General features: G+C 47.3%; 1 protein-coding gene across 2 annotated transcripts in view; it reads left to right on the forward strand.

Annotated features, from left to right (window-relative positions):
* Window positions 1-15789, forward strand: part of KIF6 (kinesin family member 6) — a 253176-nt gene that overhangs the window by 189116 nt on the left and 48271 nt on the right. For both annotated transcript variants that reach the window (XR_014471556.1, XM_083175408.1), the window contains exon 16: window positions 10862-10912. Coding sequence is in view for 1 of the 2 variants with exons in the window: in XM_083175408.1 (XP_083031534.1) it covers window positions 10862-10912 (51 nt within the window). In the remaining variant the exon portion in view is untranslated. The remainder of the gene's footprint in view (window positions 1-10861; window positions 10913-15789) is intronic.

Consider the following 15789-nt stretch of genomic DNA (forward strand, 5'->3'; position numbering starts at 1 on the left):
AACCAGAGAGTGAAATAGGAACCTTTCTCCCCCCCAGCTCTGCACTTAGACCTGAGTTCTGAGGAACGGCCCGCTGGCATGTGCAATGCTTGGCAGAGCCGCCCCTACATACTAACCGTGACCCGTCAAACCCTCCCATCAATCAGCCACTCAACACTATAGCAGCAGGGAAAATACCTTTATAAAAATATTGTTTTACTATAAAATTACAGTCAAAGGGTTACCGAGAGCAGAAAAGTAAATAGCAATAGAGCAATAATGGTCGGGATGCCAATATTACATTTCTCCGCCACGTGAAATAATGAACGGGGAAATTCAAGGCAGAAGGATCATTTCCAAATGTGAATAATAGAGAGGAGCAGCGGAGGTACCTTGTACATACCATGTTTCTATGGGTGCGCCACCCTGGTCATTGCCAGGTACAGGGACGGCTGGTGGTCTTACGCCCCTGACGCTAAACACAAGACCTTTTGTGCTGGCCGTCCCAGGAGGAAACACCTCCATTATGGTCCCATCTTTACGCTCCGTTATGAACTAGATTGTCACTAATCCACTCTCTTGAATGGGACAATGGACCCAATTCAGTCCCAATTGCACAGCTGCAAATTAGCAGGCCGGGTGATTATAGATATACTCATACTTGCCTACTTTTGAAAATTAGTTTCAGGGAGATTATAGTTGGTAGTAGAATTTTTTGCACAGCACCCCATTGAGAGGTCTTTTAAAATTACTTATATCCAAATGTAGATGAGCCGCAAAGCAGTTAGTAAGAGCGACTATACTTGGTAAAGTGCTGAGAAATGGTGCTGATGATTCAATGTAAATGTATCTGTCTCTCATTCCGTTTTTCTCCAAAAATGTAACCGTGTAATGTGGGCTAGATGACATGAGGGAGATTGTTAGACTAATGAGGGAGAGAGGGAGATTGCTGCTATTACAGGGAGTCTCCTGCAGAATGCAGGAGGGTAGGTAACTATGATGTAACAGTGTAATGTGGACTAGGTGACATGAGGGAGATTGTTAGACTAATGAGGGAGAGAGGGAGATTGCTGCTATTACAGGGAGTCTCCTGCAGAATGCAGGAGGGGAGGTAACTATGATGTAACAGTGTAATGTGGGCTAGGTGACATGAGGGAGATTGTTAGACTAATGAGGGAGAGAGGGAGATTGCTGCTATTACAGGGAGTCTCCTGCAGAATGCAGGAGGGGAGGTAACTATGATGTAACAGTGTAATGTGGGCTAGGTGACATGAGGGAGATTGCTAGACTAATGAGGGAGAGAGGGAGATTGCTGCTATGTCAGGGAGTCTCCTGCAGAATGCAGGAGGGGAGGTAACTATGATGTAACAGTGTAATGTGGGCTAGGTGACATGAGGGAGATTGCTAGACTAATGAGGGAGAGAGGGAGATTGCTGCTATTACAGGGAGTCTCCTGCAGAATGCAGGAGGGTAGGCAACTGAATATACTGCACCATACTTTCCTACCCGACCCTCTCCATGCGGGAGAAAATGCTCTGTTCCTGGACTTCCCTGGTAATGTATGATTGCCAGCACCTGTGGGGAGCTAGGTAAAGGTGTTTCACCACAGGTGCTGGTATTCATACATTAACAGGGAAGTCCAGGAGCAGAGCATTTTCTCCCGCATGGAGAGGGTCGGGTAGGCAAGTATGTACTGCACTGCATGCTACTTTTTTACCGCTGGCCACTTGCAAGTTGATAGACAGGGAGCCGGCGTTTTTAGGTGGTAACACACAATCGGTCGTTCCTTACAGTGTTACAATGGATGTTCTGCAGGTCCAATGGGACAACTGGATGGAAAACGCGTTATTGTTACATGCAGAATGTATTCTAATGTGCATCACTGTAAGATGTATATAGCCATGCAATATAACATTACTTGACATCGCTGTCAAGTAATGTTATATTTAGGTGTGCTCCAAGATTTGCCCATACATGTCTTGCAGCAATACTTACCCTGGTGTCACATCTCAATTGTTTTTGTTCCCATCTTTATTTATAAGTAGCTGAGGTACCCGGTGCAATTAGCATTACTAGAACTTTATCCTTCTCTTGTTTGAAACTTGACAGCTCCAGGCAGACCCAAAAGGGGGCTGCCTGGTGCCATCTGAAGTTCTTATCCAAATCTGGCTGTAGGACCGCCCTGAACCTGTGTGTCCGGCATACACCTCTCTTTGATCGGCTCCCGGAGTTTACCACTTTTTGTTTCTTAAACCCTACCTCTTTGTTATGCAACTTGCTTCCCTAGCCCACTTTGTGCAGTGGCCGGATCCATTTTTGGGCCCCCGAGTCGGGTTTGGGGGTCTTAGTGGCTGTGAACCTAATCTGGACCCAATCAAGCTACTTCGCATTGGTTTTGTCCAAATTGGCCCAACAGTGCCCAGATGTATAACGGACAGACAAATAACCAATGACAAATACAGTATGTAAGAGAGAGTGTAAATGAAGTCTTAAATCTACATATTGGTAGATACTGGGACAGCTGTAAGGTAACCTGTGCATTATAGAAGAACAAGTAAATGGATTAGCACAGACATCTTTACGTCGCTTGCACACCTACAGTACCAACATTGATAAAACTTATACAATCATAGATGTAGTAAATGGTTAGTGGTGCTCTCAGAAATTCATTAGCTGAATTGCCACCTGTATGACAGGCAGTCCCATTGTGAAGTGTTTCTTCCACCCGGGACTGCCAGTCCAGGCTGCAATAGGCAGAGAGCTGGCTTTTTGTAGGAAGCTACTCCCTGCCTTTCCATACAGCCCTAGCCGCTTGTATGGCTGCAGATGACGCAGCCCATTGAAGCCAGGTTTTTGCACATACGCAGTACCGTCACCCCAACACCTGTCAGTTACATTGTTTGTGCGCAGGGACTGGCCGGTGGCAGTGACAAAGGCAATGTAGACCTGGAAGCACGGCCAGCGGAAGACCACTCTCCTACACACAGGTAGGAGCTGCCCCTGCTCCCAAGGGAACACTAGTCCATGAAATTCTGTATCCTTTCATCGGATCTTCGAGAACCGTTCTATCTCCGTTCCAGGCGCTGTTCCTCGTTTTCTGCATTCCTAGATATTAATCAAGGTGAAAATCTAATCACTCCCGTCTAGGAACAGTTTCCCTTGGAACAGAAACCAGTTGTCAGGACAAATGGGGTAAGCCAAGTGTGATTAACCCTTCCCCGGCCTAGGAATGACTAGGTGTCTCTACAGTACTTCATCCTAAATTTGTTTTCTGAAGCTGCATCCATTAATCAGCAATCCTCATATAATCCATTAGGGAGAGACTTTTATTCCAAAGCACCAATGATTTAAGTGCAATCTACACGAAAGCAACGGCCTGTATCTTCCCTTAATCCTGCTAATAAAACTTCCAGGCGGAAGATGAACATTCTGGCACAGCTGATACCGTGCTGGGGCTGACATATTTCATGATGATCACCTTGGCCGAGGTTCAGCGTGATCATTAGATGCAGGCTGCATACGGGGATTACAGTTTATATACAGGTAATGCATAGATGACAACACTATTGTATGTAACTGATACGAATGGCTGCAGAGAGGAGAGACACGGATTAGGACAGAAAGCCGAGCCACAGAGATGTATTGGTAGAAGCGATAAAATGATTTTATTTGTGGAAGGAATGAAGAACACCTGTGTCACATTGTCTTCCCCTGTTCGGGGGCTGAGTACTAAGCCTTGGAGAGAGGTAAAGTGTATGGAGATAAAGGGGTAGAGGTATGAAGCAGTGATAATGGAGGAGAAGGGAGCCAGAGGAGGAGTGGCCCATGGGAACCAATCAGCACTGAAGTAACATCTGTCATCTGCATAATATAAAATTATACAGAGCAGCGTCTCAGTATGTTCCTAACAAATGGGGAGATACAAAAGTTCCTTCTATAAATAAAAAAATATATGTGTGTATTTACAGTAATTAGAAAAAGTGTCAAGATGCATGAAGCCTACTGCTGTACCCTACACTAAAGAGTATATAGTCATTTTATAGTTTCTCCAGAACCCTTATGTCACATGCCACCGTGGCAGGACACGGCGGGTACGATACTCACCCGTCCGTGTTTGCCATCGGCTGGCATGCGTTCCGCGAGTGTCCAGGGGAGGTCGGCAGGTGTCGGTCCAGTGTGGCAGCTTCATACACTGTGCTGGGAGACCTGGGTGAGCTGCCGAAGCCGGGGACGCCATCTTGGATAAGGGCAAACCAGTGATTGGCCAGGTTGTGGAGGTTTCCCATCCCACTGTTCAGTGGGGCTATGGCAGTAACCCTCTTGCTATAAGGAGGGCCTGCTTAGGGCCTTCTGGCTCAGTGCAAAGTGTTCCTATGGTAGTTCACTTCCTGGAAGCCTCCTGACTATCATAGTCCTGTCTGTCTGGTTCTGCAGCATCCTTTCAATCTCCAGCATCTATTCTGTCTGACCGCACGCCTCCAGCCTTCCTGGCCTTGTTGGACCCAGCACCATTCCTCTATCTCCGGTAAAACCGTCCATCTCCTCCCAGTGCCTCTCTCACCACCGTCTGTTTATAATTTTTCAAGTAAACCTCGCAAGGACTTTTCCATTATTTTTGTTACAGACTGTATCCACTTCCCTCCAGGTTCTCAAGCAAAGACTGCTCCTTTAGGTTTATCGCTATTATTATTATTTATTCGTCAAACAAGTATTTGACATATTTATGTTATCCCTATATGAGTTCTTTTATTAAATCTGCACGTTTCAAACTTCCCTCTTCTGGTCCGTCCTCAGTCCTTGAGCACCACTTAACTCCATCAACATCACCAGTCGTGACACCTTGGTGGTGATTCCAGCACACAGGTTCTTACCTCCAGCAGTGGAACAAGGACACAGCTCTATATCCCCCCACTCCTCACAGAAGCAAAGTCCATAGAGGCTTCAATATCCAAAAAGCACAGTGCTGGACCAATCCTACAGTAGTGATGTAGAGGGTTGGACAGGTGCAGCCTGCTGGACTCCTTACACTGTCTGGTTCCTACAGTGGTGTGTCCTTATTTTGGTCTAGTACAAAGGACATCCACTTGTTTGGACATAAATGATCACTTGCATCCTTATATTGACTCATGAGTGTCTGCTTGTGCAAAAGTGGTACCACACAGTGGCGTGCGGTGGGGTGAGGCAGGTGAGGCACAGCCTTTTACTGTCATACTACAGTATACGCCAGAGTTTTGAGTTTATAAAGTATCTCAAAAATACAAATAATATATTAAAAAAATCTTATTTTTATTATTCTAATAATTTTTATGGTCAAAACTCTGGAGTAAAAAGTCTATGGCCGGTGAGGCAGTGCCTCATCTCAGTGCCTCACCTACAGTGCCTCACCTGGCTACCTTTTCTGCGCATTTCTTTTTAAAACTCAGTGAACCTGCAGCAGTGTATACTGCTGCACATGTGTATAATGCTGGCATGTACCCCATGGCTCATATATTGTGTGCAAATCTGGCTCTGGTACTTGCCAGGGCCACCTCAGCCATTTACCTCACTGTACGTCCCTGGTACCACAGCTGTTTCCGTGTTATCTGAGGACTTGGTGCATAGTCTATAGGTTCACTCCCTGGTGCCTCTGGGGGACTTGGGGTTGGTTTAGCAAATGATATTGCTGCTGAGAATCTTTATTCATTGGCTGTGCAAAAATATGCAAATGCCGCAACCGTCAAAACACACATCGGTCAAACATTTTACCTTCTGTGTAAGCCTAGGATCCTGCAGCATGACTGCTCAAAGTAGGGCGTCTTCATTTTTTGGCACCACTCCCCATTACCTCCCCCAAATGGTGACTAGTCCATGTGAAAGCTGAGTCCGGCCCTTGGTGCCCTGCCGAGCCCATGTGAAAGCTGAGTCCGGCCCTTGGTGCCCTGACAAGCCCATGTGAAAGCTGAGTCCGGCCCTCGGTGCCCTGACAAGCCCATGTAAAAGCTGAGTCCGGCCCTCGGTGCCCTGACAAGCCCATGTGAAAGCTGAGTCCGGCCCTCTGTACACCTGACAAGCGCATGTGAAAGCTTAGTCCGGCCCTCTGTGCCCTGACAAGCCCATGAGAAAGCTGAGTCCGGCCCTCTGTGCCCTGACAAGCGCATGTGAAAGCTTAGTCCGGCCCTCTGTGCCCTGACAAGCCCATGTGAAAGCTGAGTCCGGCCCTCGGTGCCCTGACAAGCCCATGTAAAAGCTGAGTCCGGCCCTCGGTGCCCTGACAAGCCCATGTAAAAGCTGAGTCCGGCCCTCGGTGCCCTGACAAGCCCATGTGAAAGCTGAGTCCGGCCCTCTGTGCCCTGACAAGCCCATGTAAAAGCTGAGTGCGGCCCTCGGTGCCCTGACAAGCCCATGTGAAAGCTGAGTCCGGCCCTCTGTGCCCTGACAAGCCCATGTAAAAGCTGAGTCCGGCCCTCGGTGCCCTGACAAGCCCATGTGAAAGCTGAGTCCGGCCGTCGGTGCCCTGACAAGCCCATGAGAAAGCTGAGTCCGGCCCTCGGTGCCCTGACAAGCCTATGAGAAAGCTGAGCCCGGCCCCCGGTGCCCTGACAAGCCCATGTGAAAGCTGAGTCCGGCCCCCGGTGCCCTGACAAGCCCATGTGAAAGCTGAGTCCGGCCCTCGGTGCCCTGACAAGCCTATGAGAAAGCTGAGCCCGGCCCCCGGTGCCCTGACAAGCCTATGAGAAAGCTGAGTCCGGCCCTCGGTGCCCTGACAAGCCCATGTGAAAGCTGAGTCCGGCCCTCGTGCCCTGACAAGCCTATGAGAAAGCTGAGTCCGGCCCTTGGTGCCCTGACAAGCCCATGTGAAAGCGGAGTCCGGCCCCCGGTGCCCTAACAAGCCCATGAGAAAGCTGAGTCCGGCCCTCTGCTCTGATAAGCCCATGAGAAAGCTGAGTCCGGCCCTCGGTGCCCTGACAAGCCCATGAGAAAGCTGAGTCCGGCCCTCGGTGCCCTGACAAGCCTATGTGAAAGCCGAGTCCGGCCGTCGGTGCCCTGACAAGCCCATGAGAAAGCTGAGTCCGGCCCTCGGTGCCCTGACAAGCCCATGAGAAAGCTGAGTCCGGCCCTTGGTGCCCTGACAAGCCTATGAGAAAGCTGAGTCCGGCCCTTGGTGCCCTGACAAGCCTATGAGAAAGCTGAGTCCGGCCCTTGGTGCCCTGACAAGCCCATGTGAGTATGTTAGAGCACCTAGCAGCATTTGCAGGAGACACCTTTTGGACAATAAAACACCACACATTAAAATAACATAAAAGAAAAACACAAATCCAGGGCATGCAATACATCACTGGAAGCAGGGGAGACCAGGCACTCTTTAATATTTATTTTCAATATGTTTGGATCTGGGGCCATATTGCCTAGAATACGCCTTGGGTGTCATATTATAAAAATGATTAAGTATTGTGATAATGACTGTAAGGATTTTCATTCAATAAACATTTGCCAACCTGAATACATATCATTTGTAATTCTCTCTGCATAGACAAGAGAACAATCCTGGAATAACGACCAACATACAGTAACAGAGCAAGTTGAACATGGAATTTGACGGCAGATAATTCTATGTAAGAATATCCTCATGCCTGTCCCAAGCATGTTTAAATTGTTCTACTGTCTTAGCCTCTACCACCTCTGATGGGAGACTATTCCACTTGTCCACTACCCTTTGTGCATACCTCGAAACTTTCTCAGGTCCCCAGTCAGGCCACCTTACGTGGGCCAAAAAGGATGATGCCTTTCAACAAAAGGGAGTGGCTTTGCGAAGTGTCTGCAATCACAAAGCCACACCCCCAATCTTGTGAGCTGCTGGCCACAACCCCGGTCTCTTTGCCTCCCGTGAGTAGATGCTTTGTGCATGCACATGTTGTACGTAAACCACTGCTCTGCCAATTGCTTCCCCTCCAACGTTGGACACTGCTGGCCCTGGTTGGGAAGTGGGACCCCCCCCCCCCCAAAAAAAAAAAAATACAATCTCGAAAATCGGGACAGTTTCCCAGATTTCCCCTGAACCTACCTCCCTCCAGTTTCAGTACATGTCATTGTGTTCTTATACCTGAATGTCATTTTTTCCTTGATCAAAAATGGTAACTACAGCTCTGGCCTCCACAAGTCCCAGCTAACCCCATACCCTCCAACATGACCCATTCCATTAATTACAGAATGCTCTGTTCCTGGACTTCCCTGCCAGTGACAGTTACAGAGGTTGGACTTCAGCACAGTCCAAAATTCAAAGAGGGGGGTCACATCAACTGCCAGTGAGTCCAGGACAGTGATGTTTGGGGTGGCAGTAGGTGTGACCCCCTCTTTTTGAATATTGGACTGTGCTGCAGCCTCACATCTGCAACTGCCACTGGCAGGGAAGTCCAGGAACAGAGCATTTTGTACCTAATGGAATGGGTCATGTTGGAGGGTAACCTCAGTTACCTTATGCGCTCGGTCTCAGGTAAGCATCAGCTGGCATCATCAGATTCAGCACACAGTGACATCACACACCTGTGTAAACATGAAATCACCTTAACAATCTGTGTATTTTAGCTCAAGAACAAGCCACAGAAAAGGATAATTTTTGCGTTTGTCAGACAGTTTTCACTCCAGACCTGCGCCGGGTCACATAATTCATTGAACAAGCACAAGTATCTCTTGATGTTCTCCTCTCAGTACCTCTGTGGTGCCTCAGTCTCAAACCTGTTGCCAAAACTAACATATCTATCAAGGTTTCATGACAGCGAGCTGCACGCTGAGCGGTTTCTGCCTTTCCCCTGTGGATCGTTTAGCCAAGACAAGCTACATTTTACTCCATGCCTTAGGAAGTGTCTTATCTCTGCAGCGGGCGGGTAGGAACTCTGCCAGAAGGAGTCCTGGTCTGTTAATGGCTCTTTAAAGATAGTTAATGATCTGACATGGAACTAAAGACAAGGAACACACGCCGCTATCATTTCTGTATAACCCAAGGGTCCAGTGTTTTTGTGTCAGAAATACACGTTGCAAAACATAATATTGCTTCCATTGCTGGGAAATGTGGAAGCGCAGGGCCTGTGTTGTGTCGCCTTGTTACGGCGGTCTGAGCAGAGACGTTGTGTGACATGTCCTGAATGGTTACTCTGAGAAATGCACAATTCAGAACACATAAACCCCTCCTTCTAGACTGTAAGGTTGTTAAGTGAGGAATGTCTGTATTGTTGCAATGTGTGCCCTATGTACAGCGCTGCCAAACTCTTATGGTGCCTTATGCATAAAATGTAATAATAGTAGAATTCATTTTTATTATTGGTATTATTATTATATTACTTTTGTATGTTTATGAGCAAAAATAAATAAGAAGTAATCTGTGCATTGGACAGCAAGAAAGCATTAACCATAAATGTAAAGGATATGACTTTTATTCCCTTGACACCTTCTCATTGCATTCATCTAATGCCCCCCTGGTTCTTCATCCTTCTTCCATGACACCTCTGCCACCTGGCTTTTCCAATTCCATTCCTATTACCCTCCTTTCCTCACCCTCAGTGACTTAACCAGACTGCTGCAGCCATAGCTCTCTCCCACAGCCTTAGTCATTCAACCTTGTACCTGAGCCCAGGCCTGATGTAGGGCCCCAGCAGTAGCCCTGGTCAACCTCACTTACTTTATCTCCCTCCCATTCGGACGCCCGAATTGCCCATGGCTGAGAGGGTCCATGGCTGCACCAAAATTTTTTAACTTAATTTCTCCCTAAGGGACATGGCTATGATTAGGCCACACCTCAAAATGTTACCGGGGCCCAGCCAGCCTCTCGGCAGCACTGCATGCTAACTCTTGTGTTCTTACTTTTCTAACTTTTTCCAAACTTCCAACCAGCATCTACTTTCCCTTTACCTTCATCTCACCTACGGCACCTCTCTGACTCCCAATTCCGTCTTCATACACAATCTAGATTGTACCAACTCCTCCACCTTCTCCCCACTCCACCTTTCAGCCTCTCTGCCAATATCAACTCCTTTCTTTGACCTCCCCCCATTTTCTCTCAACCTATGACTCCTCTTCACTTCCATATAAGTATCTGTCAGGCAGGTAATCTCTTTCTGGTAGCCACTCCTACCCCTATGTCACCTATTGGTTGCTTCCTCTCAGGGATCTGTTACTCTGCCCCATTAACCCCAGTTCCTACCACCACCTCTGCTTCCTTTCGCCTGATGTATTCCAAAATCTCTCCCATCTCTTTTCCTTCCCACCCAATATTGGCTTCTCCCCTCTTACATCAAACATCCCTGTGTGTCTTCCATCTTTAAAAAAAATCCTCTTGTGCCCAAATCACTCTGTCACACAATAGGATCATTTCTCTCCTGCCACTCACTTCTAAAGCTCTTCATTGGGTTGTCTACACCCGTATCTCCACCTGTCTTTCTGATAAGTCTTTCTTTAACCATCGCCAAGACGGTTTACGCTCCTGTCACTCAACTGATGCTTTCCTGACCCTAGTTACCAATGCCCTCCTCCCCGCTAAAGTCACAAGTCTTTCTTGACTTTCCGTAGTCTCTGAGGCCATTGACCACCCTCTTATTCCCTCCTAATCTCCCTGGCCTTAGCGACACACACTCTTGGGTTTCTTCCTGTCTCCCCAGTTAATAGTCACAGTCCCCGCCCCCCCCTCCCACCTTTAGGAGGTCTGTTCCACTTGCTCCTCCACAATATATGAATGGGTTTTCCCGTGTGACAGTTATTACAGAACTACCATGACAGTATTGCGTGAACAATGCAACCGCGAGACCAAAAGATACATGTATTCTAGCAGCTCATATTGGAATACTGTGATGGAGATGCCAACAAACCATGAACTATTCTCAATATAGTCTTTCTCTGTTTCTTCCCCATATAGATCACCTGAAAGCAGAAGTAGAACAGCGGAGAATGCAGAGGGCAGCCCTAGGTAAGTGTATGATACTGAACTACTGTATGTATGCTCTGCAGGCCTCCTTTTTGTCCTGGCCATTCTAGTAGCATTCCAGAGCAGCACACTGTGCTTACTGAGCATTCTAATGGAGACTGCACCCGTGACCCGGCAGCTCTTCAGTACTGCAGTCTGCCTTATACACAAGCACAGACTCAGGTCACAGCTTAGTGCTACTCCTTCCCTGCCAGTGAGAGCGAGTCATCTGTGAGGGTGCAGCATGTAATGTTCTCTGGGTGATTTGCTGTGATAGGATGAGAGGAGCATTCACATTTAGGCTAATGTCTCACCATGCCAGTGATGTGCAGCAAGCTGTGATTGTATAGACTGAAAACGTGTAACACTGATGTGCAGCCATGTGACACCACCCTTTGTATTCGTGTTCTATATAAGCACTTCACCTGAGCATTCCTTCTGAACACTCTATATAAGCACTTCACCTGAGCATTCCTTCTGAACACTCTATATAAGCACTTCACCTGAGCATTCCTTCTGAACACTCTATATAAGCACTTCACCTGTGCATTCCTTCTGAACACTCTATATAAGAACTTCACCTGAGCATTCCTTCTGAACACTCTATATAAGCACTTCCCATGAGCATTCCTTCTGAACACTCTATATAAGCACTTCCCCTGAGCATTCCTTCTGAACACTCTATATAAGCACTTCACCTGAGCATTATTTTTGAACACTCTTTATAACCACTTCACCTGAGCATTCCTCCTGAACACTCTATAGGAACTTCACCTGAGCATTCCTCCTGAACACTTAATATAAGCACTTCACCTGAGCATTCCACTCTCAGCACTTGTTCTGAGCATTCCATCCGGACACTATAACTGAGAAGTCCTCTTGATAATTCTGAGCACAACTCATGATCATTCTGAGCTCTCCACATGAGTTACCTCACTGTGCACATCACCAGAACACTCTCGGCCCAGCCTATCCCTGGATCTCTTGCACTTAGCATGGGGCTTCTGTAAGTGTCGATGAGCGCTGTTGTGGGCTGGTAGCTGTTATAAAATCAGTGAGCGGCGCGTTTTCCACTTTCATGCATTAGCCCTGTGGATTCCCACAGTAGCTTCTGCAGCTTTCTGCAACTATAGCCACACTGCCGGCGGCTTATTATATGCATTGGGCTGTAAAGGTATAATGTGGCTAGATGGTTCATAAACGTGGCACGTTAGTTACAGGGAAATCTGTGGTACGTTGGCTTGCATAGCAGGTTGCTGTACCCAATGCACTCTCCCACTAACAAAGACCTTGATCTTGGCCGGAAGGAGCTGGTGAAGCGAAGTGCACAGAGTACAAAGTTGTTTGTCTTTCTCTTCCCTGGTCGCTGTTATTTTTGTGTTTAATATTCCTTCTCTCTGTCCAGACGAAGCTTTTAGTCTTAGTTTGTAAGAAAAACATATTTAATTTTGGCATAGATCTATAATCCGGCAAGATGTATTTGTGCTTTGCTGCGTTCTGCAATCTCCTCCTAGCCGTGAGAGATCCTGGCTCATGTTGCTGACCTAACCCCACATCGCTTCTGATCTCACCCCGCTCAGTTACATGATGTCAGGTAGAATGAGGATCACACTCACAGCCCAAACGCACTGAAGGAACAGTCTGGTTATTAGTGTCTGGCTCAGACGTGTTCATGTACAGTTCTGGTAATGACAGATTAGGAAACCATTGTGGGATTTCTCAGGATGTGTCAAGATTTTACCAATATATATGGGAACCTCTCTGGACAGACCATTGCTGGTGTGGATGCTCCTTGGAGGTGCCATGTTATGCTGTAATTGGGTTTGCACATTCCTGAGGGCCAGTGATAATTAGGGGTGTGGCACAGGAGTCCTACAGTCGGGATCCCGACAGTCATTAGCCCGACGTTGGGATCCCGACTGGCCGGACCCAGACAGCATGGTGAGCGCAACTAAGCCCCTTGCGGGCACGGTGGCTCGCTACGCGACGCGAGCCACCTATTCTATTCTCCCTCTATGGGGGTAGACCCCCATGAGGGAAAATAGCCGACGGCTGTCGGGAACCCTGCTGTCAGTGTTTTGACAGTCGGGATCCCGACGTCGGGTAAATGCCTGTCGGGATCCCGACTGTCGGTACCCTGTCCGTCACCCATAATTAGAGGAGTACCAGACAAAATGACTGCTCCACTTAGCAACAATTTGTAAAACAAACATTAAAACTTAAAAAATAAGCATTTTATATGGTGTAATACTAATCACAGCTTGTCATATGCTATAAAATTGAAAGAATGACAAAATAAGTACAATATAAAAATCTGTTGACCTTCCCTTATCACTCATATAGGGATATGGTCTACCAGCCTCTCTCATACAGAGACATGGGGTGAGATTTAGTGGGTTGACCGTTTTTGAGAAAATGCAATTTTTGCTCAAATAGCCCTATATTGACTTTTTTTAAATCGCATTTTTGCCGCGAAATCGCATATTTAATGAGGTGTGTATTCCGGCATGAAAAGTGCGAGAGTGCGATTTTCAGGATGAAAAGTGCAATTTTTTTAGTCATGAAAAGGTGCAATTTTGGTAAAATGTGCGATTTTGTGGGAAAAAAATTGTCGTGAGGTCCCCCCCCCCCCTCCAATTCCCAGCCACGGTGCTCATGGTACGGCCGGGGGACCTTGTGTAAAAAGTGTCCCCCGGCTGTGGCATGACACTGCGGGCTGTTGGAGCCCGGTGCTGGTTTCAAAATACGGGGGATCCCCAGATTTTTTGTCCCCCATATTTTTGGAACCAGGACCGGTCCAAGAGTCCGGGGCTGGTTTCAGAAATACGGGGGACCCCTACGCTTTTTGTCCCCCGTATTTTTGGAACCAGGTCCGGCTCAATGAGCCCGGGGCTGGTTATGTTCAGGAGGGGGGGACCCCACGCCGTTTTTTTTTTTAATTTTTTTTTACTTTTACACATATTTTACCAAAGAACCATACACTGATCTGTGCATGGTTCTGACAAAATCGCCATGTTTCTGACAAAATCGCCAGTCAGGATCAGGTCTATTTTTTTTTTTGCCGTTTAGACCATTTTTTTTGGCGATTTCCAAATTTGCATCTCATTAAATATGTGAATTGTATATTTTTCAATGGGGAAAACATCTGGATGCGAATTCCGGAGTAAAAAAAATCGCACTTTCAGAAAGTGTGATTTCGCGGCAAATCCCGCATTTTTTGCAGATTTTCGCATCTCATTAATTATGCGAATTCGGGAAAAAGTGCGAAAACGGACGTTTTTGCGATAAAAATCGCCAAAAACCCAACATCGACCTCTAATAAATGTCACCCATGGTCTACCAGCCTCTCTCATATAGAGACATGGTCTACCTGCCTCTCTCATACAGAGACATGGTCTACCGGCCTCTCTCATACAGAGACATGGTCTACCGGCCTCTCTCATACAGAGACATGGTCTACCGGCCTCTCTCATACAGAGCCATGGTCTACCGGCCTCTCTCATACAGAGACATGGTCTCCCGGCCTCTCTCATACAGAGACATGGTCTATCGGCCTCTCATACAGAGACATGGTCTACCGGCCTCTCTCATACAGAGACATGGTCTACCGGCCTCTCTCATACAGAGACATGGTCTACCGGCCTCTCTCATACAGAGACATGGTCTACCGGCCTCTCTCATACAGAGACATGGTCTACCGGCCTCTCTCATACAGAGCTATGGTCTACCGGCCTCTCTCATACAGAGCTATGGTCTACCAGCCTCTCTCATACAGAGACATGGTATGTCAGCCTCTCTCATACAAGGAAATGGTCTACCAGCCTCTCTCTTACAGAGACATGGTATGTCAGCCTCTCTCATACAGAGACATGGTCTACCGGCCCCTCTCATACAGAGACATGGTCTACCGGCCTCTCTCATATAGGGCCTTATTTTGGTTCATTCTTTCTGACAAAATCCTTCTTAGATGGGCAAAACCACGTGCACTGCAGGTGGGGCAGATGTAACATGTGCAGAGAGAATTAGATTTGGGTGGGGTTTTACTTCAAAGTGAGATCTATATTGCAGTGTAAAAATAAAGCAGTCAGTATTTTCCCTGCACAGAAACAAAATTACTCACCCAAATCTAATTCTCTCTGCACATGTTACATCTGCCCCCCCCTGCAGTGCACATGGTTTTGTCCATCTAAGAAGGATTTTGTCAGAAAGAATGAACCAAAATAAGGCCCATAGAGACATGGTATGTCAGCCTCTCTCATATAGAGACATGGTATGTCAGCCTCTCTCATACAGGGACATGGTATGTCAGCCTCTCTCATACAGGGACATGGTCTACTAGCCTCTCTTGTACAGGGTCATGGTATGTCAGCCTCTCTCTTACAGAGACATGGTCTACTAGCCTCTCTTGTACATGGTCATGGTTTATCAGCCTCTCACAGCCTCTCATGCAAGAACATGTTCTGTCGTCCCCACAGCCTCTCATACAGGATCATGTTCTGTCATCCCCACAGCCTCTCATACAGGATCATGTTCTATCCTCCTCACAGCCTCTCATACAGGATCATGTTCTGTCACCCTCACAGCCTCTCATACAGGATCATGTTCTATCCTCCTCACAGCCTCTCATACAGGATCATGTTCTATCACCCTCACAGCCTCTCATACAGGATCATGTTCTGTCACCCTCACAGCCTCTCATACAGGATCATGTTCTGTCACCCTCACAGCCTCTCACACAGGATCATGTTCTGTCACCCTCACAGCCTCTCATACAGGATCATGTTCTGTCACCCTCACAGCCTCTCATACAGGATCATGTTCTGTCACCCTCACAGCCTCTCATACAGGATCATGTTCTGTCATCCTCAAGCCTCTCATAC

Source organism: Crinia signifera, chromosome 3 (assembly GCF_055691185.1).
Source record: "Crinia signifera chromosome 3, ASM5569118v1, whole genome shotgun sequence".
Lineage (NCBI taxonomy): Eukaryota > Metazoa > Chordata > Amphibia > Anura > Myobatrachidae > Crinia > Crinia signifera.